This window comes from Amblyomma maculatum, chromosome 1 (genome assembly GCF_055883805.1).
Source record: "Amblyomma maculatum isolate TAMU_Amacu chromosome 1, ASM5588380v1, whole genome shotgun sequence".
NCBI lineage: Eukaryota > Metazoa > Arthropoda > Arachnida > Ixodida > Ixodidae > Amblyomma > Amblyomma maculatum.
Window position 1 is genome coordinate 264,952,250 of NC_139344.1, and position 24,401 is coordinate 264,976,650.

Consider the following 24,401-nt stretch of genomic DNA (forward strand, 5'->3'; position numbering starts at 1 on the left):
GTCAAACGCTTTCGCATAGTCAATAAAGCAGAAGTAGATGGGTTTCTGGAACTCTCTTGCTTTTTCCATGATCCAGCGAAGGTTGGCAATTTGGTCTCTAGTTCCTCTGCCCTTGCGAAACCCAGCTTGCACGTCCGGAAGCTCCCGATCCACATACTGCTGCAGCCTACCTTGGAGGATTTTCAACATCACCTTGCTAGCATGCGAAATAAGCGCGATCGTGCGGTAGTTGGAACAATCTTTGGCACTGCCTTTCTTTGGAATGGGGATGTAAACTGACCTCCTCCAATCCTGTGGCCACTGCAGGGTTGTCCAAATCTTCTGACATAATGTATGCAGAATGTTAACAGCATCATGGTTGAGGTTTTGAAGCAGCTCAGCTGGAATGCCATCAATTCCGCTAGCTTTGTTCTTAGCAAGGCTGGCTAAGGCCCATTCAACTTCACTCTTCAGGATGCCCGGCTCGAGATCAGTAATCACAACCGTCTTATGTTGGGTTTGCACATTCGGGTCCTTCTTGTACAGTTCTTCTGTGTATTCCAGCCACCTCTTCTTTATCTCTGAGGCTTCAGTGAGGTCCTTGCCTCGTTTGTCCTTTATCACGCCCAGCTTTGCACAGAAGCTTCCTTTGATATCTTTGATTGTCTTATACAGAGCTCTTGTGTTCCTTAATTGGCTATTGTCCTCAACTGCTTGGCACTGTATGTTCAGGAAGGTATTCTTATCTCTCCTTGCTATTTTCTGAAAATCCGCATTGAGAACCTTGTATCTTTCTCTTTCCCCCATAACTTTTGCCATCCTCCTTTCCTCAGCTATTTGCAAAGCCTCTTTAGATAACCAGTTTGCTTTCTTGCATTTCTTTTGCTTTGGAACTACCTTAGTAGCAACTTCTTGTATTATATCACGAACATCAGTCCACATCTCTTCGGGCTCTCTGTCTTCTAGATCTAATTCTTGAAATCGATTCCTCACTTCCACAGCATATTCTAATGGAATTTGATCCGGATTATACCTGAAAGGCCTTCTAGTTTTCTGCATTTTCCTCAATCGAAGCTTAATTTTGGCAACAAGAAGCTGATGATCGGTGCCACAATCGGCCCCAGGCCTTGCATATCATAGGCAACAGTGTTTAAGAAAATGGCGTTGGGCTCGAATCAAGCCTGCACAGCTGCCGCACATACTGGGGCATCTAACGGTTTCTTTTTCAGGCATTGTTTTTGTGCCTTCAGTTTGGGCTTGCAGTTCAGTGAAACACATATGTGAGAGCCACATGTCATCGTGTATGCTGCATTTGGGGTGGCAGTCCACAGCCGGTGCTTTGTCTTCAGCGTGTCTTCAAGGGAGCGTGAAAGAGATCATCCCACTTGCTTTGCAGCTCAGGTTGCTGTTCTTTCCGTTTTGTGAGCTGCATTGTTGCATTTTGAAACCAGTGCCTTGTGCCTTGCCTTTCCCATAATCGGCTGCTGGCAGCACTCCTTCTGGGGGGGTATCTGTGCGGGCACCTTACAGTGCTTCATGTCAGCATTTTGTTAATCTCGTCATATGAGCATTAAGCCAAAATATGATAGTGCTTTTTTTACTTAATGTAGTTGCTAAGAGTTGTAGAAAAGGTATTCTAGAAAATAGTCTATTGCTAGTATTACTACAACATGATTCCCCTTCCCGTTTTTAATGCTTTGATAGACCTTAGGGGCATATTAACGTATGTCGGTGATCGGTAAAAACAAAATTGCTTAGCAACACCCTTAGTTTCTTTTTACAGTTATGCTTTGTGGAAAAGCGTTTCTTTCGTCTGAGCCACCTTTACTGAAATTTGAAATCATTCGAAAATATTTCTTTCAATTCGCTCCCAATTTTTATTATTTGTATTCTTTTCACACGCAGAAGTTTGACATTTGCTCACTTCTGCTAAATGTGTTTCTCTCTTTGCAGACGTGGTAACTACATTTTCCAGATCGTTGGGAGCAGAAAAGTCATTAATCTATTTTGCACTTGTGGTTGATGTGGGCTGTTAACCCCTGCTTGCACTCTGCCACTGTGGCTCTGTGGTTATGGCACTTGACTGCTGAACCCAAGGATGCGGGAAGATTTTCATGTATTTCATTGGTTTCAAATTTTTGACCTACATGGATAGTGACTCCCGAATGTCAGTATTGTCATCCATGTGGGTGAAGTTGTCCATAAGAATGTCAGTGACTGTTTTTATGCATCTCTGGCACGCAGCTGCAAAGCTGCAAGTGAGTCGCCTATAGCTGCAGAAGTTGTCAGGTGGTGAAGAACTTTAATGTAGAGTTCAGCAAAGTGCAATGCACATCAGTACAGTGGAAATAAGGCAAAGCTTGAAACAATTAGACATGGCTACCTTGGTGTGTATGTGTATGGCAGCTGCTGCATTCTACCAGAAAAACAAAACAAAAAAAGGAGCCATGCTGGGAAGAGCATGCCACAGGCTGCCACATGTAGGGGGCATACACATGCAGGGAAACCCAGAGAGACTTGTTTAAGGCACATGAAAGATTATGTTGTTGTAGAAGACCTTGCACAGGGCGATATGTCGTCAACAGTCAATAGAACGTTCTGCAATCAGTCGTGAGACGTGTCAGCACACGTACGAGCGTCGAAGCGAGCTTCGTTGTCGTTTTCTTTCCTGCCCGTCACGCGCGTTGAACATTGTCGTCGTTCTCTTCAGCAATAGGCGCTGAACATATCAATGCCCAATACCTGTTTTACAACTTCCCCAGGGCGAAAAGACGCCATCCTGGCGGCTCATGGCGATGTGACGATGGCCGGATCGTAGTAAGGTTTCAGGCGGTTACTGTGTACTATTTCATGATTTCGGCGACGGTGGTCAGTGGATGGCGTAAGGGGTTCGATGAGGTAGTTGATGGGGGATGTTTGCTTGACAATACGGTAGGGGCCCTGATACTTGCTCAGAAGTTTGGATGAAAGGCCGGGACTGGAGGAAGGCACCCATAGCCAGACCAAAGAGTCTGTACGGTAAGTAGGAAGAAGTGCAGATTGATCTCGGTTGGTTTTCTGTTGTTGCTGGGCGTGAGAAGTGAAGGACCGGGCAAGCTGGCGGCATTCTTCGGCATAAGTTGCAGCTTGTGAAACAGTCGTGAATTCGGAAGAATCCGGTCGGTAAGGGAGAATGGTGTCCATGGTACAAGAGGGCTCACGACCGTACAGGAGGAAGTATGGCGAGAAACCGGTGGTTGCTTGTGTGGCAGAGTTATAAGCGAATGTGACGAATGGAAGAATGTGGTCCCAGTTGGAGTGGTCGGAAGCGACATTGCTAGCATGTCGCCCATGGTGCGGTTAAAACGCTCAACCATTCCATTTGTTTGCGGATGGTACGCGGATGTGGCGCGGTGAACGATTTTGCATTCTCTAAGAACAGCTTCGACAACTTCAGAAAGGAAAGCGGGACCTCTGTCACTCAGCAATTCTTTGGGAGCCCCGTGGCGAAGAATTATGTGATGAAGGATGAAGGAGGCAATGTCTTGGGCTGTAGCAGATGTCAAAGGCGCCGTTTCGGCGTAGCGTGTGAGATGATCGATTGCAACGATGATCCAGCGATTGCCTGTTGATGTGCTAGGAAGCGGGCTGTATAGGTCTATTCCAACACGCTCAAAGGGCTGAGCTGGGTAGGTCAGCGGCTGCAGAGGAGCGGCGGGTTGGCGAGGTGGGTGTTTTCGGCGCTGACACTGTTGGCAGGACCGGACGAACCGACGAACATAACGGTACACCCCACGCCAGTAGTATCGCTGTCGCAGGCGAGTGAAGGTTTTCAATAAGCCGGCGTGGGCACACTGGGGATCGTCGTGGTAATGGGAGCAAATCACGGAGCGTAGATGGAACGGAATTACAAGCAGCCACTTTCTACCATCCGGAAGGTAATTCCTACGGTAGAGGAGCTCGTCTCTGATGGCGAAATGGTGAGACTTGCGACGGAGAGCGCGGCAAGGAGGTCGTGAAGCGCGGCCAGATAAAAAATGCAGGAGTGAAGCGATCCATGCGTCTTTGCGTTGCTCGGAAGTCATATCGGTGGGCATGTCGGTGGGATGTAGAACGGATATAGCAGGAGTGGCTTCAGACGGCAAGGGAGAATGTGAGAGAGCATCGGCATGTTTACGGCCAGAGCGATAGATGACGTTAATGTCGTATTCTTGGAGCCTCAGAGCCCAACGGGCCAGTCGACCAGAAGGATCTTTCAAAGAAGACAGCCAGCAAAGGGAGTGATGATTGGTGACGACATCAAAAGAATGGCCATACAAGTAGGGGCGAAATTTTGCTATTGCCCAGAGAATAGCGAGACACTCTTTCTTGGTGACGGAATAGTTTGCTTCAGCTTTTGTTAGGGTCCGACTTGCGTAAGCGACAACATACTCATCAAAGCCAGACTTCCGCTGAGCGAGTACTGCGCCGAGGCCGACGCCGCTGGCATCAGTGGATTTCCGTGGGAGAAGAAGGGTCGAAATGACGCAGGATTGGCGGAGTCGTCAGAAGGTGACGGAGTGTCACGAAAGCATCATCACAGTGCGGAGACCAGGCTGAAAGATCGTGGCTGGACAGAAGCTTGGTGAGAGGGTTGATGATTGTGGCGAAATTGCGAACGAAGCGGCGGAAGTACGAGCAGAGGCCGACGAAGCTGCGGAGTTCTTTCACATTAGTTGGCTTGGGAAATTCTGCCACAGCGCGTAATTTTGCCGGATCGGGAAGAACGCCATTGGAGACGACATGTCCGAGTATGGTTAGCTGCCGTGCTCCGAAACGGCACTTCTTTAAATTTAATTGGAAGCCAGCGTCGGTCAGGCATAGCAGAACTGTCTCAAGGCGCTGGAGGTGAGATGGAAAATCTGGGGAAAAGATGACGTCGTCAAGGTAACAAAGGCAAGTGTGCCATTTGAGCCCTCTGAGTAGGTTGTCCATCATGCGTTCGAATGTGGCAGGGGCATTGCACAGTCCGAATGGCATGACATTAAACTCATAGAGCCCATCGGGTGTGACGAAAGTGGTTTTTGGGCGATCGGCCTCTGCCATCGGCACCTGCCAGTAGCCGGAACGCAGGTCTATTGAAGAAAAGAACTCAGCTCCCTGCAGGCAGTCAAGGGCGTCGTCGATACGAGGGAGAGGATAAACGTCTTTGCGCGTGATCTTGTTCAGTCGGCGGATCTATACAGAATCGGATGGAACCGTCTTTTTTCTTGACCAGGACAACCGGAGACGCCCAAGGGCTGTGCGACGGTTGGATCACGTTGCGCTGGAGCATGTCGGTCACCTGTTCGTCAATAATGCGGCGCTCGGCGGCTGAAACACGGTACGGACACTGGCGCAAAGGGGCATGGGTGCCGGTATCAATACGGTGAGTAACGGTAGTTGTGCGCCCCAACGAAGGTTGCTGGGAGTCGAACGAAGCCGCGAAACGTTGTAGGATGGCGACAAGCTGGGCTCGTTGTAAGGGCGTCAGGCCAGCGTCGATGGACCGGTGGAAAACTTCGAGGGATGATGAAGTGGCGACAGGAATAGGTGTTATGGCGCTGATGTGAAGGCCGGCGATGGTATCGCCGAAGGGATAGGTGGGCGTGGAATCGAGCTTAGCAACACTACCCAGTGACTGGCCACGAAGTAAAGTGGTACGGCAGGGGCACGGGTTACAAACAAAAATAGCACTTGAGTTGCGAAAAATTGTCAGCACAGCATGGGGCAGCAACACAGAGTTTTGGTCAGCGCATCATAACGAAGGTGTGTAGATAACAGTGGCGTCGGAAAGAGCAGCGCAATAAAGAGGCACAAGCACTGAGGAGAAAGGCGGAACGTCGGTGTCCTCTGCGACGTGCACGGTAGCGACAGCAGCAGCGGGTGTGTCGAAAAAAGTGTCACTGAGGGGTGATAACTCAAGTTGAGCACGGGCGCAGTCTATTATGGCGTTATGATTGGAGAGGAAGTCCCAACCAAGGATAACGTCGTGTGATGAGCGGGCGAGGACGAGGAATTCTATTGTGTATTGAACGTCGTCGATGACAAGGCTGGCGGTGCAGGCAGCTAATGGTTGAATGTCCTGAGCGCTGGCTGTGCGAAGAGAAATTGCAGGAAGCGGCGTCATCACCTTTTTGAGTTTGCGACAGAGGGCGTAATTAAGAACAGAAACGGCTGCGCCAGTGTCTACAAGTGCTTCGACAGGAACTCCCTCGATGAATATGGTAATAATGTTGGCCGGTACGTGAACAGGTCTTGAGTTGGTCCCTGATGGCGCAGTTCTTGCCTCCGGAACTGCGGCCGTTAGTTTTCCGTGTTAACGGCTGATTGGCGGCGGAGCATCGGAGATCAAGAACGACGGCCAGGAGAAGGCGAGCGGTGGGAGCGGCGATCGTAACTTGAAGAGGACTGCGGAGGAGGTTCAGGGAACACAGGCGAGGGGGACGAAGGAAGATTGTACATCGGCTCACGTGTATAGTCGTAGGGACGAGGGCCACGATTGCGGCACAAACGGGCCACATGGCCGGCGACTCCACAGGCATAGCAGATAGGTCGGTTGTCTTGTGTGCGCCAGGGGTTGGAAGGGTGTGGCTGTGGTCGACGGCGGAGAACCGGACGATAAGAGGGGATTGTAGGTTGCTCATTTTGCTGGCGTCCCTGAGGCTCGTATAGGAGGGGAGGCCGGCTGTACACAGGGGCGACGGGGGGTGGTGGCCGCACCAAAACATCAGCGTACGTCAGAGGAGCCGCCACCAACGGCTGCTGAGGAGGTGAAGGCAGAACCTCAGCAACCTGCTCTTGTATGACACGCTGAAGAGTGGGAGTGAGCGGCGGCGCAGGCGCAGGTGCTGGCGGGCAAGTGAAGGTAGACAAGGAAAGCTGGCGTGCGACTTCCTCACGAACAAACTGCTGAATGTGCCGAATTAGCGACTGCTGGCCCTGGGCACCGTCCCCGGAGAGAGCCAAGCTGGAAAGAGTGGCCTGATGAAGGCCAGCACGTCATGTGGAAAGCCGCCTCTTGCGCAGCTCATCGAAGCTTTGGCAGAAGCTGATAACGTCGGACACAGCTTGGGGGTTTTTGGCGACGAGCATATGGAAGGCGTCATCGTCAATGCCTTGCATAATGTGTCCGATTTTCTCGGCGTCGCTCATGGTAGGGTTTACGCGCTTGCAGAGGTCTGCGACATCTTCTATGAAACTGGTGAAGTTTTCGCCGGTTTGTTGTGCCCGACTTTGCAAGCGTTGCTCGGCGCGAAGCTTACGTATAGCGGGACGGCCAAAAACTTCGGTCAGGCTGGTCTTGAGAGCCGTCCAGGTAGAAATGTCACTCTCATGGCTGCGAAATCATAGATTGGCAACATCGCTCAAATAGAAAATGACGTTTGTGAGCTTCACGGTGTCGTCCCACTTGTACGCACTTACGCGTTCATACGACGCCAACCAGTCTTCTACATCCGTGTCATCGGTGCCGCTGAAGATGGCTGGGTCGCGCTGACGCGCTGCACCGGGACAGATGACAGGCGATGGGGTTGGTGGTTGGCTGGCGGTCTCAGGCATCGCGGAAGTGGTAGGCAAAGTTCGGCTGCGAAGCTCCAGGTTGAGGGGATTGCTGGCACCTCCACCACTTGTTGTGGAAGACCTTGCACAGGGCGATACGTCGTCAACAGTCAATAGAACGTTCTGTGATCAGTCGTGAGATGTGTCAGCACATGTACGAGCGTCGAAGCGAGCTTCGTTGTCGTTTTCTTTCCTGCCGGTCACACGCGTTGAACATGCTTGTCGTCGTTCTCTTCAGCAATAGGCGCTGAACATATCAAAGCCCAATACCTGTTTTACAATGTCACTGTTTTACTAAGGGAGAGTGTCCTTGTGCTTGCTATAACGTGGTGTAAAGAGTCTGCATATGTCTGTCCTATATCAGACATGATACTGCAACACCTGTCAGAGCTATGACATTTGCATCCTTTCTGTTTCAAAGTAGCTGACTTTTTTGCTTGGCAGGAAAGAAAAAATTTTGCATTTGCATGCGATTTCTTCTGTAAGCCTTATGACAGCGTTGCGGCTTTGTGTGAGTATTCATCTAGGGCTTATGTGAATGCAAAGAAAATGTGCTCACTCTCGATGGCAGTATCATGGATTGTGCCTTGAGTGTTTTGGACAGTTTTTGTGGAAATTCAATCAAGCTTTGGTGATGGCATATATGCAACAATATTTCAAGCCTCGCCTTTGAGTCGGTTCAGCCAAGTACAGATTTAGCAACAGGGCATTTAACTTGCATGAAATGAAAGTTAGTAATGCATTTCTTTTTAGCGAATTAGTTGGGGGGGGGGAGACTTACCATTTGTGTGTATGCTTTATGTAACTTGCCTTTTAGTAGTTGCATGTAAGGTCCAAAGAGTAGAAGTGCATTCACTTGCACCTGAATGCATCCTTTATTTTGGAAGTGTGAAAGCTCTTTGAGGTGTAATCAGGAAAAAGCTTTTTAATGTGCTTCATAACTGCTGAAAAAAAAAAAAAAAACTCATGTATGTCAATGATTGTGTGCTTTGGAGTGAAAATTTGTGCACATGAGTCTGTCGTAGTGTCTGACCTGTGTATCTATGCTCGTGCAGTGGCTCGTACTTGCAGCCTTATCTTCATTGTGCTGGATGTTCTGAAGCCTCTTCAGCACAAGCGAATTTTAGAGCGAGAGGTAGAAGGATTTGGCATCCGTCTAAACAAAGAACCCCCTGCTATCACGCTCCGGAAGAAGGATAAAGGTGGCATCAATCTTCAGATGATGGTGTGTAAAAGTGCATTTTTAGTGTGAAATTCAGTTTGGTTCTCCCATTGAAGAAATGAGGTTTATACAATTCACTGGCATGGGCAAGCGTAGGCGAATGGACATATGTACCAATCTCAGCAGTAAGACAAGGGCCTGAGCTGCATGTTCTTTTGTTTGTAAAAGGGTGTAGACAAGTTTGAGATAATAAGTTCGAGATGAGAGAACAAATTTGTCTTTTATGACAAGATTTAGAATTTAGTATGTTTTAGTGTCTTTGTTATGGACTCCCTCTTTGAAGTCAACCAGGCCTTCTATAGCTTAGATTCAGTATTTTGCCAAAAAGGCATTATCCTCATTCTTGGTTGGGTGTGGCTGGCAGGTGGAATGGGTTCATATTTTTTAAAGGTGTTTTCTGTAAGTTCCTCAATATTGGGGATAATGTTGTGGCAGGTGTAGCATTTTGAACACTTGAGACTTTCGAGAACCTTTTGAGGTAGTTTGAGTGCTGTGCTGTGAAGTTAGTATTGTCTCCTGTCATCATCATCATCATCAGCCAGACTATACCCACTGCAGGGAAAAGGCTTCTCCCATACTCCACCAATTAACCCGGTCCTGTGCTAACAGCATCCACTTGGTCCTTGCGAACTTCTTAGCCTCATCCACCCACCTAACTTTCTGCCGCCCCCTGATACGCTTTCCTTCCTTTGGAATCTGTTTTCTACGCACTGCATGCCCTGCCCATACCCATTTCTTCTTGATTTCCACTAGAATGTCATTAACTTGAGTTATTTCTCTGACCTAATCTGCATGCTTTCTAACTCTTAACAGTCTTCTGTGGGAAATGTTTTTTTTGTGTGTCTTGTGCTTTCCTACCTGCCGCCCTTATGCTTGTGTATTCAGAGTGGTGTCTCAAATGCAGGATCTCAGATGCAGACTCGGAACAGGAAGGGTACCTGTAGTGGAACATGCTACCTTATGCTTGTGTATTCAGAGTGGTGTCTCAAATGCAGGATCTCAGATGCAGACTCGGAACAGCAAGGGTACCTGTCGGAAAATAAACGACACCGACCAAAAGAAGAAAGATGGAATGACGTTTCGGCTCCCACACGGGAGCCTTGTTCACAATGAGGCGAAGCGGGAAACCGTTGCCTTAAATACGGCGCATCACAGAACCCAGACATCTTGCGTACACAGGGGGCAGATTACCATGATTACGGTTTATCGTATTTGCTGTAATCTGAATGATCAGCGACTCAAGATAGAGCCGTGATGCTCTGTTCCTTTCTTTCGCTATCACACGTGCCTGTGCCCAGTCAATGTTGTGTTTGGCAGATACCGAATGTTCGGCCAGCGCGTTCGAAGCCACCCGCTGTTTCCTCACGTCGTTTTGATGATCGCGCAATATTCTTTCAAAATCCCCTGACTCGCCAATGTAGACAGCTGCGTAGTCGGCACAAGGGATTGCGTATACGACGCCTGGGAACTTTTCCTTTCTGAGTGGGTCCGTCACTTGCACCAATTCTCCCCTGAGCTTGTGGGCTGGCACATGCGCAGTCTGCACGTCGTAGCGACGCAGTATACGGGCCAGCGTTTCACTAACGCCTGGGACATACGGAATCGATGCCCGCTTTCGGGTGCCTGGGGTCCGATGCAGCGCAGGGCGTGCAAGCTGTCGTTCCACAGAGTCAATAAAATGTCCAGGGTAGCCGCAAGCAGACAAATCATGGCGTATGCGCAAGGTGTCAGCACACCTATCTTCTCTTTTTGTGCATATTCTTTCGTTTCGACGGAGGAGCGAGGCAACCACGGAACGCTTTTGGGAAACAGGGTGAACAGAAGTGAAATGAAGATAGTGGCCGGTGTGCGTTGGTTTTCGGTATACGGTTTGTGTCTTGAAGAAAGAAACGCTGGACGCTTTTAGCCTACACCTTAACAGTATGGAACCAGCAATACAGTTTACCATTGAAGAAGAAGTCAATGGCCGCCTCCCATTCCTGGATGTACTGGTCTCCCGTGAACCGTCAGGGTTAACCTTCAACGTATACCGAAAACCAACGCACACCGGCCACTATCTTCATTTCACTTCTGTTCACCCTGTTTCCCAAAAGCGTTCCGTGGTTGCCTCGCTCCTCCGTCGAAACGAAAGAATATGCACAAAAAGAGAAGATAGGTGTGCTGACACCTTGCGCATACGCCATGATTTGTCTGCTTGCGGCTACTCTGTGGAACGACAGCTTGCACGCCCTGCGCTGCATCGGACCCCAGGCACCCGAAAGCGGGCATCGATTCCGTATGTCCCAGGCGTTAGTGAAACGCTGGCCCGTATACTGCGTCGCTACGACGTGCAGACTGCGCATGTGCCAGCCCACAAGCTCAGGGGAGAATTGGTGCAAGTGAAGGACCCACTCAGAAAGGAAAAGTTCCCAGGCGTCGTATACGCAATCCCTTGTGCCGACTGCGCAGCTGTCTACATTGGCGAGTCAGGGGATTTTGAAAGAAGATTGCGCGATCATCAAAACGACGTGAGGAAACAGCGGGTGGCTTCGAACGCGCTGGCCGAACATTCGGTATCTGCCAAACACAACATTGACTGGGCACAGGCACGTGTGATAGCGAAAGAAAGGAACAGAGCATCACGGCTCTATCTTGAGTCGCTGATCATTCAGACTACAGCAAATACGATAAACCGTAATCATGGTAATCTGCCCCCTGTGTACGCAAGATGTCTGGGTTCTGTGATGCGCCGTATTTAAGGCAACGGTTTCCCGCTTCGCCTCATTGTGAACAAGGCTCCCGTGTGGGAGCCGAAACGTCATTCCATCTTTCTTCTTTTGGTCGGTGTCGTTTATTTTCCGTCATGTCCCATCCCGACCAGACGGGCTTCCGTCAAACTCTTGACTTCAAGGGTACCTGTAGTGGAACATGCTAGCTGGCTATGTTTGAGCCGATTTGTTCTTGAGTCTTATTTGTCATTTTGGGTGCACATTGCATCTGAACCATGCAGGTTATAAAAGATGCAAATGCATGCTTCAGATGTGTCGGAGCATCTGCATTATCTCTTCCTTTTTTATTTATGAAACACAGTGCACTCATTTCTTTGTTCGGTCATGCCAAAAAAGGTGCCTCAGTCAGAGCTGGACTTCGACACCGTCAAGACTATTTTGTCTGAATACAAGATACACAATGCTGATATAACATTGCGGTGTGATGCCACTTCAGACGACCTTATCGACGTGATTGAAGGGAACCGAATCTACATTCCATGCATCTATGTGCTGAACAAGATTGACCAGATATCTATTGAAGTAAGTTGAACCTTCCATGAAGGTTGTCCTTTCATCACATCTGCACTTTGTAGTTGCCATTTTCTAATATAATGTGCAGTCTGCATTGTTATGAGGGCAGATATTTCTGTGGAATTGAGGGAGCAGAGCGATACAAGTCCTAGGCTTGGTAGAGAGGCTAAGGGGATATGAAAATAGTGCTATTACATGCCCTGCTGGCTGCCCTTTGGGGTGAAGTCATGCCTTATGAATCGTCACTTTTACAGCCATACTGATTGCTTAGTGATACAGCACCTGCATGAAATGGGAGAGCACTTTGTCCAAATCCCTGTGCCACTAGGTTATCTGAAGCTTCCCTAATGCTTTGCTTCCCCAGGGGCAAAATGCCTGAAGAAAGCGCTGCCGTTTTGTGTATGGGCACCCTTATGACTTTACAATTAGGTTATTAGGATAAACGTCTTCTCAAGGTTGCATGTAGTCACCTCATACTTTAGTTGGCTTTACGTTCCTATTTTGTAGGAAACATTCATCCAGAAATATGGGCCTGTGACGACGGGCACACGACTATATTTGTCTCATGTATGTAACTGATATGCTGAATGTAATTGTCACGCCCTAACAATATTGCTTGGATTTGAAGTATTTGTACAAAATCAGACTGACTTAACCATGGAGTTTAGGTCTTTTTGGTCTCCCAAGGTTGTAGTTAACATGGCATCGTGGGAGACTGTGACCAAGATTGAGTGCAACAGTTGAGCTTTCAGAGCTATATTAATTTGTTTGCCATTTGTGGATAAGTGTGCATAATTTTTTAGGAGGTTATGTGCTTATATGACCATAGAAATTTTACCGGCGAAAATGTGACGTATAAATGTGTCATAAATCTCTCTCTCACCCCCCACCCCAAATTTGAGGCTACTTACATGACACATTAATATGGTGACCATTTGGGCCAGTTCATGCAAATCTTGACATATTGGACGAGGTGAGACACAGGAACTCTTCTTGTACTTCTTTTTCTTGTGTTCCTTGGCTTGTTTATTATGATGTATTTGTCACAGTTTCATATTTGGAAGGGCTTGTGGTTTGCTTGTGAATCTGTATTTGTGGTGAGATCTACTAACAAAAAAAATTCTTTAATTTTTTTTTTTCATGACCTTTAATTATGCTCCAGGAGCTAGATATCATCTACAAGATTCCACACTGTGTTCCAATCTCAGCTCATCACAAGTGGAATTTTGATGATCTTCTGGAAAAGGCTTGGTCTTACCTCAAGCTCATACGCATGTGAGTAAAATAATGTTTAAAAGAAAATCCTCCTCTGAGATATATTTACCTCCATAAAATGTTCTAATTCACTTATTCAGCCACTGTGGATTGCCAGTAGCTTAAATGGGTCCTGAAACTTTCATTTAACATTATGAGTAGATTGTCTCAGTCGTTAGGCCATGTAGCTGCTCTACCCATCACCAGCAGCACACTATGCTGAGTGCAAAGATAAATCATTCCGAGAAATGCATCAGAGAAGATAGGAGTAAATGTCTTCATTTAATTTTATTCATGTTTTGCAAGCACTCTCAATGTCTGCAGTGTTGCTGATGTTGTGTGTTGTGGGCAGTAATCCTCCATGAGCGGAAGGAAAGTTGAATGTTATCATTGCATGTGCTCTCGCTACTTCCTGTGATTACCTGTTGTAGTTTTCAGCTGCATCGAATACGCATACTGTCGCTCAATTTTTTATTTTCCTTTGTATTTAAGATGGCAGTTGGCTTAAATATTATGGAGAGTGGTCGCCTACTCTAGGGAAGCATTGCCTGCAGTTTGGCTTATTGAGTGACTGGGAGAAGTTTCATTTTTATGATCAGACCTCTGAAGTGCATGAATGATGCGGGGAGGATTCTGTGCTTGTCTTTGTGTTAGCCATATTTGAGAATTTTTTGTGTTTTGAAAAAGGGTGCATATTGCAACTGGTGTAGTTTGTGAAGGCTCAATGAAGGATTAATGTTCACAACTTGTGACACTGAAGTAATTTATGAGATCTCACTGTCTTGCAGGGTGGGACGTCCTATGTGGGTCAAACAGGACGCTGTGTCAATGACTACTTAAGAGAGCATGCCACTACTGTACTATCAACAAGGGATACAGCAGTATGCTGTCAAAACACGTATCATATGAACCGGAATACAAGTTAAACATTTTTTCTTAAAAAAAAAAGCAAGCTAAAGGCGCCCTTTGTCTTGTATAACGGTCTTTAGCAGAATGCGAGGCGCAGTCTTGCAACATGTGGCATGCCTGCTCGTGAATGGGCAGCCAAAGCCGTATCAGCATCCTGCAGTTGCATTCCTTTTTTTTTTTTTTCTTTTAGTCCGTGGCGCATCTGTCTTCGCGTGCGCTCTTTCATTCGACCTGTAATTTTTCCTTAGCTGTGAATAGCGGCATGTGCAGGCAATTTACACTGGCTTTCCAGAAAAGTTTGAGTTCACAGAAGCAAATGGCAACATAGCCACTTGCTCAGCAACAGTTTCAGAAATGAGCTTGCGATATTGGCGTGAACAAGATCAGCTGTTCGCGTGCAGCCTTTCAAGAAATGCTGCACGCGTGATGAAATTAATCACCCCACTGGGTGAGGAGTGGCGAGTGACATTGTAGTTCCAGTGATTGAGGGATGCTGTAGGTATTGTAAATGCATGCGCTTCAGCAATGTTTTCTTGTTTCATTTTTTTCACCTAAAGGTAGGGGGGTCGACTTATATTCCCACTAGACCTATGCACGGTTTATACGGTATCTGCCTGCAAGTGCATTCTGCACTTTTGCCAGTACCTTATTTTAAGGCAGTATAATCACGAACACAACAGCGAGCTTTCTGAAGCCTGTGACTTGGAAAACAAAGATGCAACATGCGTAAGCACTCCATCAATGGCGCTGAAAAGAAAAGAAATTTGATGTCTCAAGACCTATGACGGCAAGATGTAACAGCAGGAATTTGTTTTCTTTCTTTCCTTTCTTTACCACTCTTCTTTTATTCTTCTGATTGACGAAAAAGATGCAATAGAACCTTCAGTTGTTAGCCAGCGCTCTGTGGGTTGTGCATGTTCTCTACTCTTCGTCGAATTTGTAGCGTGCCGTTTTTATTGAATTCACAGCGCTTTTCACAGTTAAAAAGCATGTGTGATGAGCAAGTACCCATGCATTAACAAATCTCAGTATGCAGTGGAACAGTGGTCATGGTGTGCCAGCAAGTCATGAATAATTCATCATACCCATGTTCCTCTGATTTAACCTTTGATGAGTAGCCATCTACACTATTTCAGTAGACCATGGTATCGGCATGCAAATGTTAAAAAAAAGAAATGTTAGCTGTCGGAGAGTTCTGAGGCTTATAATTTACAAGCTTGAGAATCATCAAACACTTGGTCCCACCTGACATGTTTTTTGTTTGTTTTTGTGACTGTTGCTATTGTGCTGATTTTGTTGCTCTGCAGATACACCAAGCCAAAGGGGCAGCTGCCAGACTATGAGGCACCAGTTATTCTGAGCCAGGATAAGAGGACAGTGGAAGACTTCTGCAACAAGTTGCATCGCACTATTATGAAGGAGTTCAAATGGTGATTTAGTTTCTTATTTCACTAGTGCATGTTATTGCACTACTGCTTTGTGAATTTCTGCTGTCTTGGCACATTGTACGTGTTAAATGGTGCACTTCACAAGTGCATAATTTGCTCCTAACAGCATGTAGCAAATTGAAAAATGCCAATTCACTGATGCTAAGTAATAGAAAGTCACCTGACATGCTAACTAGCCAGCTACATATTTTGTATGCTAGTGGAGATCAGCAGTTTTAAGGTCTTTGGAGACATGTCTAGGGCCCATAAAGCTCTTGCTATGCTATGAAACATTGCGTTTAATTCTTTTCATTTTTTTTAAGGAGGGGAGGGGGCTGTAAGACAATACTGCTTAGATTAAGTGTACAGTTCAGTTGTGGTTATTAAGGGACATTAAAAATATAGTTGTTCAAAAAGCATAAGCATTAGGCTGCAGCACATCCCCCCCCCCCCCCCCCCCCAATTTGAAGGAGAGGGTGGTATGCAAATTTTGTCCCATATTCTTCCCTGCTCCTGAGAAGACATTAGCCTTTAAATCTGCCAGTCCCCACCTTACAAAGAGACCTCTACACACCATGCGTTCATGATTCCACTTTTTCAATGCAGCAGAGCTGTTGATAAGTTGACAAAGTAATTGGGTGGATTATTTCATTATTTTGTGCATATTTGTATAGCATGCCCACTGCAGAACTGGTGACCTACAGATATTCTCTATTGTCTCATTATTTCTACCCCACTTTCCATGTGGCCCCCAGTGATCATTAGTGTTGCGGGCACTTTTGTGGTGGAGAACCACTAGTCTGTCTCATTTGATGGGTTCAATACATAAAAATCTTTGTTATGCTCTGTTTTAAATGTGCAATATTCTGAAGAACTAGAAGCAGGATTGCCTTCTTTCATTTCCTTACTCCTTCAATGTGGCTTTCCTTCCTTCTCACATTTGCTAGCGCTCTGGTTTGGGGCTCTTCAGTGAAACACAACCCTCAGAAAGTGGGTAAGGAACATGTTCTGAACGATGAGGATGTTGTACAAGTGGTAAAAAGGTAAGAGAACTTTGTTCTGCATGCTGCTTGCAGATGTTTTTTCTCTTTTCCAATGTTGCACTTTTGAAGAGTGCCTTTAACGCTTTCACTGCTGGGTTTTTTTCTCGTCGCTGCACTCCCCCAGCCGTTTTTTTTTTTTTTTTTTATGTTAGTTTCGTGAAAATTTTATGTTAGTAACGCACTGCGATGCTCTGCAGGACATGTAAACACTTTTATTCAAAATAACCTTATAGATATTGCACTGAATACAAAAAATGACAACTAATTAACAAAACAATTATTTCCTAATTAGGATGTCAAGGTGTTTAGAAAACTTTTTGATGTGGTACTCTTCAAAACAAGGCACCACACAGGCACCGCTATCATCAGAGTCCGAATTCATAAGCAATTCCTGAATTTCTTCGTCTGTCAAACCGCGGACGCACGCGGAACGCTGCCTCGCCATGGCTGCTCTGCCGAGGCCAAGACCAAGAGACGCATCTAAACAAATGCGCCCAATCTGTTGCTTAAAATTTTATACATGTTTTATGAATTTATGTGTCTTCTCCATAGATGGCGCGACATGCTTGCATCATTTTTTTTTTACACGAGTATAATCGGGAGTGGCAGGGAGCGAGTTAAAAAGTCAAAACGAGTATGCTCGGGAGAAGCAGGGAGTGTGCGTGTGTGGACACACGAGTTATCTCGGGAGTGGCAGTGAAAGGGTTAAAGAACACAGCTCATGTCATTCTTGTGAAGATGCCGCTTTCTGGCATGAATTGGAAATGACTGATTTGCACATTCTTGGGGTTATGTATACTTAGATGCTGCCACAGATAAGGTACAGTGTTCTGCACTGTACAGGATTTGATTTTTATGGCTAGCCAATTTTCACATTTTTTTCACATAGACCTCATGAAAAATTGGCCCCAGGACTGATTTGAGCAAATGGACCACTAAAGGGCCGTTCACCTCTGCTTCGTGAAATTTAGTCGTGTGGAAACTGTTCTGATTGTGTGACTATGTCCGAATTTGGTAAACATTGAGCTTGCGAAAAATAATTTGTTTGTTTGCAGTGTATGGGAGGGACATTTGTGGCCACGTGCAAAAGACACAACATTTGACAGATGAAAAACAACTGTCTGTGGTATTTGGGCTGTAATTAATTTATGTAATGAGTGTTGGTTCTTTTACTACATCAGCACATAATTTTAGTGCTGCAGGTTTATTAGTGTGCTGGCATGCTTACATAAATTTCAGAAGCAGTACTGTACCCAGTGTTCAAGGCTTTTACATAATGTGTTTATTTGTAGCTTTGTGTTTTGTATTTATGCTCAGTGTGGAAAAATTCATTTATCTTTATTTTTTAGAGCACAAGCTTTATTTAATTATACGTTTATATACTGCAGTTTCATCCAGAGCTATAGCAGGAGTGGGAGGTGCACAAAAAAATGCAGGGTAAACAGGCAATAAAATTAGTCAAGCAAGGAAACGAAAGATTTCAAGGGAGCAGAAATTGACTAATAATGGAGTGAAGTCGTGAGTGATTGTTAATAATGAATGATTATCAGAAGCTGATTGCATCAATAAACTTGTGTAATAACAAGGAGCAGAGCCAAGAAGCATATTTTAAGTTTTGATGGTAATAGGGAAAACACTATTTAAATGCAGCGTTTTAAGCCAAATAAGGGTTGAGGTCAAGTTCATGGTAATACAGTAAAGCCTCATTAATTCAAGATCATTGGAACTACAAAAAATATTTGAATTATCAAAACGCATTAAAGAATAGTGTGTAGGAAAAAAAAAAAAGCTTGCAAGTCTGGACTGTGTATACCCCATGCTTCATTCCACCGCCACACATTGTTTTGTAGCTTCTTGAGAGATGGCATTGCAGCGCGCACTCAAATTAAACCAGCAAGTTATAAACATGCTACGTGCTGCACAAACAAAAAAACGAAGCCCCACTTCATCTTGCCTTTCACACTCGAGTGCGGCCCAAACGGTTTGTGGCAAATCCGCACAGCCGTGTAGTTTCGGACTTTGTGGCACATGCATTAGTCGCCAAGATGATTATTGGAAATTGCTCTCGCGCTACCACCACTCGTACAAAGGAGCAACTGCGAGCATGAATGAGTCCGGCAAACAGCGCGCAATTGAATTTCCTGTAGCATAGCCGATTGGCATATGAACTACAATTTTTGATGCATAGAGCCTTATGTGGCCTGGTGCCAACAGATGCCATCACCTGTTGTGTACCGCCTGCCACTTGTCCAAAGCCACCTTACACCTTGCTAACGGGTTGGCCAAATTTCTTATGGTATAAAGAAAAGTAGACTTTGCGCGACAGTAATTTAAAAAAAATATTGAGATGCCGTTAACCTAACCCTCTAGCCTAGGCAAACCCTTATAAGAAGCAGCGCAGCCCGATGTTGCATGCAGTCAACACGCTGCGGGCATGGAGCAGGATGCTTGCATCACGGACATGCACTGCCACTGCGCCGCTATCTTGGCCATGGCCGGGCTGGAGAGGAGCAACCAAGGTTTATTCAAGGAATTAAAATAGGAGGGGAGGGGAGCTTTGCAGCTAGAGGTAAATTGGCACTCGCTTTTGGTAGTCATCATTGTAAAAAAAAAAAAAATGCACAAATTAAGGGGCTGCCTTCAGAAAAACACGGGGTCTGGGGATCACTGGCAGTAATGAGTATGCACAACGTTGCCACCGGGCCAGCTGTGCAATGATGAAGTGCCGAGAGCATCCATGGCTGCTTTGCAGTGAAGCACATTGTCACCTCTGCAGGTGTGCTTTGGCAGTCTGCAAGCTGTACTGCGAAGGTTTTTCCTTGTGGGAGTTCCGGAGCTAGGGCGCTATGGCATATCAAGCATTTGCATTGCTTTGCAGCACCGAGGAGCCATCGCTTCATTTTTTGGCAGCAAATTTAGGATTTGGCATTGCTACACTGCACGCCAGATCTTAAAATTAATTGGGCTGGCGCAGGCCGCCGTTTCGAATTGTCCAGAAAAATTTACATTAGAAACTACGAAACCACAGAAATTCTATTATTCGGGATTTTAAATTAACAGAGTTTGAATTACTGATTTATGTTGTAGTCGTGGGCTGGTCTGGAATGATAAGTGGTGTCTAAATGTTGGTAATGAGCATGAAGAATGCAATACAGCAATTTCAAACATTCTAATTGACAGCAACTTGGTAGTGCAATAAAACAAAGGTGGAAGCAGGTGAAAAATCATGGCAACTCAGGTGATAAATGAATCAAATGCCTTTTCTTCTACACTTTCGACCTTGGCAATATTTCTTAGTTTGTGAGCGTTCCTTATAAGGCAAGCATAACAAAGTTAAGGGACGGATTAAGAATTTTTACATTGATAACTTGACTTCACTTGGAGCTTGAGCTAAAGTTCATCTTAAATAGCCAGATTCCTTGAGGGCTTTACTACAGATGAAATATGTTACCCGAATACCTATACTTCAAGCACATTTTCTAATGACAGGCTAATGGAGGAGTAGGCGAAAACAGAGGTCATGCAGCTGTTAGCAAATCTCCTGGCAACATTTTTGCACGAATGAATGCGCATTTGCCAGTTATTGCTCTATTCAAAAAATGTAGCGATTCATTAAGACTATAATGATCCATCATATAAACATAATCATCAGCATACATGCGATCCTTAGATGTGATATTGTTCAGGAGATTGTTAATGTGAGTGAGTAAATGGATATTTAGAGATTGTGACTGAGCCTTGTTGCACGTTTGAAGAGACCGGGCCACTACTAAACTCCGATTTTTTTATATAAGGTTTAATGGGGGTGAACAGGAGTTTAGACAGAGTATCAAAAGCCCTAGAGGGTGCAATAAATATTGGATCCATTTTGATTACCTACCAGCCGTGGAGGCTCAGTGGTGAGGGTGCTCGGCTGCTGATCTTGGGTTTGAGCCGAAAGTGCAAGGCACTTGTGCACTGTACGATGAGAGTTTTCTTTTTTTTTTTTTTATCTGGGGCCCCTCCCCTTCTGTATTTCTCATAGCCTGGGTGCCTTTGGAGCGTTAAACTTCATATACCAGGGGTGTCCAGGCAGTCATATGCAAAGTCATAAAATAAAATTGGCGGTGGCTTAGCTTGACTAAGCCTGGATATCAGAAGCGAAAAGCTTCGGCGATGCCATGGCTTAGCTTGTGGTTCCTTGGCGTAGTTGTGGCGTGCCTTGTTGTTCATGCTTGCACTTTATAGATATTCCATGGCTTATCATTACGGTGAAGCATTGATTACAGCAGTACATCACATAAGATTAAACTTTACTCCAATTCCACATCATCATCACCATTACACTATAGACATAAACACAGCCCGGTGAAAGCTTGTGGCACTGGCTAAAGGTCAACCGGTGGAGTCGCGGCGGCGGTTGCTCCGACCACCGGCGCCTCTCCTGTGACGTCACGTGGTTTGCGCATGCGCAGCTGTGGCTTTTATTGCAAAAGCAATACTACGCCAGGTCTAACCGCTCGTCGCTGTGCTGTGTCTGTGTCCATGACCGTGGTCCCCCTGGCAAGAGCTGCCAACTTGGGTCTCTCGTTTCACATGGGACGGTCATGTCAGACTCAGCCTGCCAGGACTATGGCATTCACGTTACCCCTATAGGCCACTAAGGCACATTCATACGGCTTGGTTAAAGCAGGGCTTTATATGTGTTTCTAACGACGGAGCACACGCGAGACTCGGAGTTGACTAGCCTAGTGAAGTTTTTCGCTTCAAAATTTAATCATATTTGTGAAGAGCCGCAGTAAAAAGGGGGCATGACACAGTGAACGCCCCTGCATTGGCACGTTCGGGAAGCTAACACCTTGAATTTTGGCTTGAATGACATGGTTGCAGTCCGGAGCAGCTCAGTTAGATGCTTGTCCATAAGGGTTACACGCTGTTTTGACTTCACCGCTACCATTGTTGGGAGCCTCACATCATTAAGTGCATCCAAATATGAAGTAGGTGGAAAAAACGTAAAAAAAATTGCCTTTAGAGGCAGAAATATGAAGAGGGGAGTACACATGCCGAGAGTTGCGAGCTGTACTTGGGCTCTTGAGGAGCTGCAATTTGACCACCCCTGCTTTGTACTGTAAACTAATTTTATTAATGTATGTTAAATTTGAAGAAATGCCTTAGATGCTTTCACACAATTCTGTTATTGTGCTAAACTCATGTCAAATGCTAGAAAGGATGTTATTTGTTTCAAAAACAGTAGTATGTTTATAAATGATGTGCTCCAACATTATGGATGAGGAGGATGTTAGTGAAATGGCCTGTAACTGCATGGAAGTTGTTTGTCACCAGATATCAATAAGGAAAGCACTTTTGCCACCTTCCAAGAGGCGGAAACAGTACTAGTAATAAGTGAAACTGTCTGTAATGAATATTGAACTAAAGATGCATTTGGAATGAGAGTAGGGCCATCACATTTCTTACTTTTTATGTCTGGTATAATATCTGGGATGCCCTCTTCAGAACCCTCAATATCAGAAATAAAAAAAATGCAAGTGGACAATAGCAATACTACTACATTATGATGAGTAAGGATGGATGGAAGAAAAAGAGTTGAAAGCATTCAAAATTTTGATAGGGCACTCATCTCATTATTGATTAGAAACACACTGGATGAAGTGACCTTTGGCAAAACAGTAGCCCAAGCTTTTTAGGATCAGGTACAAAATGTTTGGAAGAAAAAATTCTCTTTCAGTGGCTTTGTTTGGACACTAAGTTCTTCCCTTACTTGTTTTGGAAATCTGTGTACAGTGCTCTTGACAAAGTACAGCCTTTGCTAAAAGTTTAGATCCCAAGGGGTTTGCTTACGAGTCAGGTTACTGGAGCTCTTATAGCATATGCAAGTCACAAGCTTCGTAAGGGCAAGGACAAATGTTCCTCTCACCTAGAAGAAATTTAGAACATTTGGCGATGTGCAATGCTCTATACAGCTTAGCCCAGAATGTAATTTTCTGGGCTCTTTACTTTTGACAAAGGGACTCTCAAGAGTTGCTCATTCTATTTATGTGTGCATCTAGCTGCTGAAGAGACATGTCACCTGTTGGTTTTCTTTGCAGAGTATGATGATGATTACCGAAATGATCTCTGGGAAAATTGCCTGCTTGCAAGATGTGGGAAACTGTTGAGGACATAGCTTGGGCACTGCTGCATATGTGGAGCTCAAAAGAAGTCTGGTGATGTACATATGACACAGCCACAGTGTGCCTGAATAAAAGTGATATTTGTGTATACCCTTCTTGCCATTGGCTGTTATTCGCCTGATTTCTAGTGAGGTAGTAAATGCATTAGTACTTATTGAGCTGGGCTAGTCTGTCCAAAACCTGGTCTTGCTAGCTTGACTAGGTGATAACTGCATCAGCAAATACAAGTGAAAATTTTATTTGCAATAAATAAGGTTTTGCATTTTTATGGGCACATGAAGCATGTCAAAGTAATGCTCATATCTACACTCTAGCTAACCCGCACAAACTGTAGATGTCCATATGACATTAATGGTAACAATAACGGTGCAATAGCCTTTGGAACTTGGCTGCTACCGCAGTACCAGATATTCTGGTGCATTTTGCTCTTAGTCGCCAACTATGCAGTTTGCCTCAGACTAGTGACTATTATAGCCGCTTAGCCACTGACTGCACTGCTAGCCTCAAGACTATGACGTTCGTCACTATGCATGGCTCTTGGTACTAAGAGTGGTTTACAATGATTGGCTTTAGAGTCACAAGAAAGGCTATGGCTCTGAAATTTGCTAGCAATTTTCTAAATCTGCAGCTTGCGTTAAAACCCGAAACTAATGTTGGGCTAGTATTGTTTTGCCTATTTCCCTCCTTATGCACCTTATTGAAATCCACTGGACTGGGTAGTGAAATATAAGCATGAGAGTAGAAATAGTTATACTACACAACATGATAAGGATTGTACGTAAAAATATTTGAGCTATAAAATTGCCACCAATTAATGACACACAAATTGACCGAGGCTGCAAATTAGAATTCTTCATATAAAAGGCATTGATTAAAGTTGCTGAAAAATTTTGTTTACTTGAGCCTTCTAGTTCCCGAAGAAAAGGTGTACATAAACCTGCAGAAATGCAGTTTCGATAAAAATGTAGGCAAGGCCTCTAAAAGCTCCCTGCTCGACAAGGCCACAAAATAGGATAACAGAATTTGTGAAGGCACGAATACCAAAATGGAATACAGTATAATAAAGCTCAAGAAATGCTCCGCCAGAAGGTGCCAAATCTAAATATATTGCCACCTGGTGCCCCTGATGTTCTCAGGTGGCACCTGGAAGAAAAAGACGCCGAAGTTCTCTCGCGTGCTGTGCGCGGAACTTTGCCTGCTGGTTCAGCTTCGTCCCGTCGTCTTAGTCACGTCTAGCCCTGTTGTCCGTGACAATATTAAAAAACAAAGTAGGGCAAGCAAAATGCAAATGGAGAACCTCCCCTACTTGGCGTGCCAATAAACGATTGCAAAAGCATTCTTGAAGCCGTGAGTACCCATGTGAAATATAAGTTTCTAGAAGCTTATGAAAAATTCTACTGGAAAGTTGCAAAATTATGAAATTGCTTTTTTTTGACTACAGAAGTTTTACTCAAGCTTCAATGAAAGATTACGTTATGTGCTGTCACAACAAATGTCTATTGATCTCCAATGCCTGTCTCGTTTGAAATCATTGAAAATTTGCTCTCTCAAACCAGCAA

The 24,401-nt window shown here is 45.3% G+C and overlaps 1 protein-coding gene across 2 annotated transcripts in view; it reads left to right on the top strand.

Moving 5' to 3' along the window:
* LOC146206444 (guanylate binding protein 128up-like) overlaps positions 1-22,940 on the top strand; it is a 33,530-nt gene extending 10,590 nt beyond the window's left edge. The window contains exons 4-9 of one of the 2 annotated variants that reach the window (XM_084591111.1): positions 8,592-8,761; positions 11,863-12,048; positions 13,202-13,314; positions 15,510-15,632; positions 16,577-16,672; positions 22,759-22,940. In XM_084591111.1, coding sequence (XP_084447237.1) covers positions 8,592-8,761; positions 11,863-12,048; positions 13,202-13,314; positions 15,510-15,632; positions 16,577-16,672; positions 22,759-22,765 — 695 coding nt within the window. In that variant the 3' untranslated portion in view covers positions 22,766-22,940. Of the gene's footprint in view, positions 1-8,591; positions 8,762-11,862; positions 12,049-13,201; positions 13,315-15,509; positions 15,633-16,576; positions 16,677-22,758 lie in introns of those variants that run through there. The other variant, XM_084591112.1, reaches the window with a different exon arrangement.
* The last annotated feature ends 1,461 nt before the right edge of the window (positions 22,941-24,401 follow it).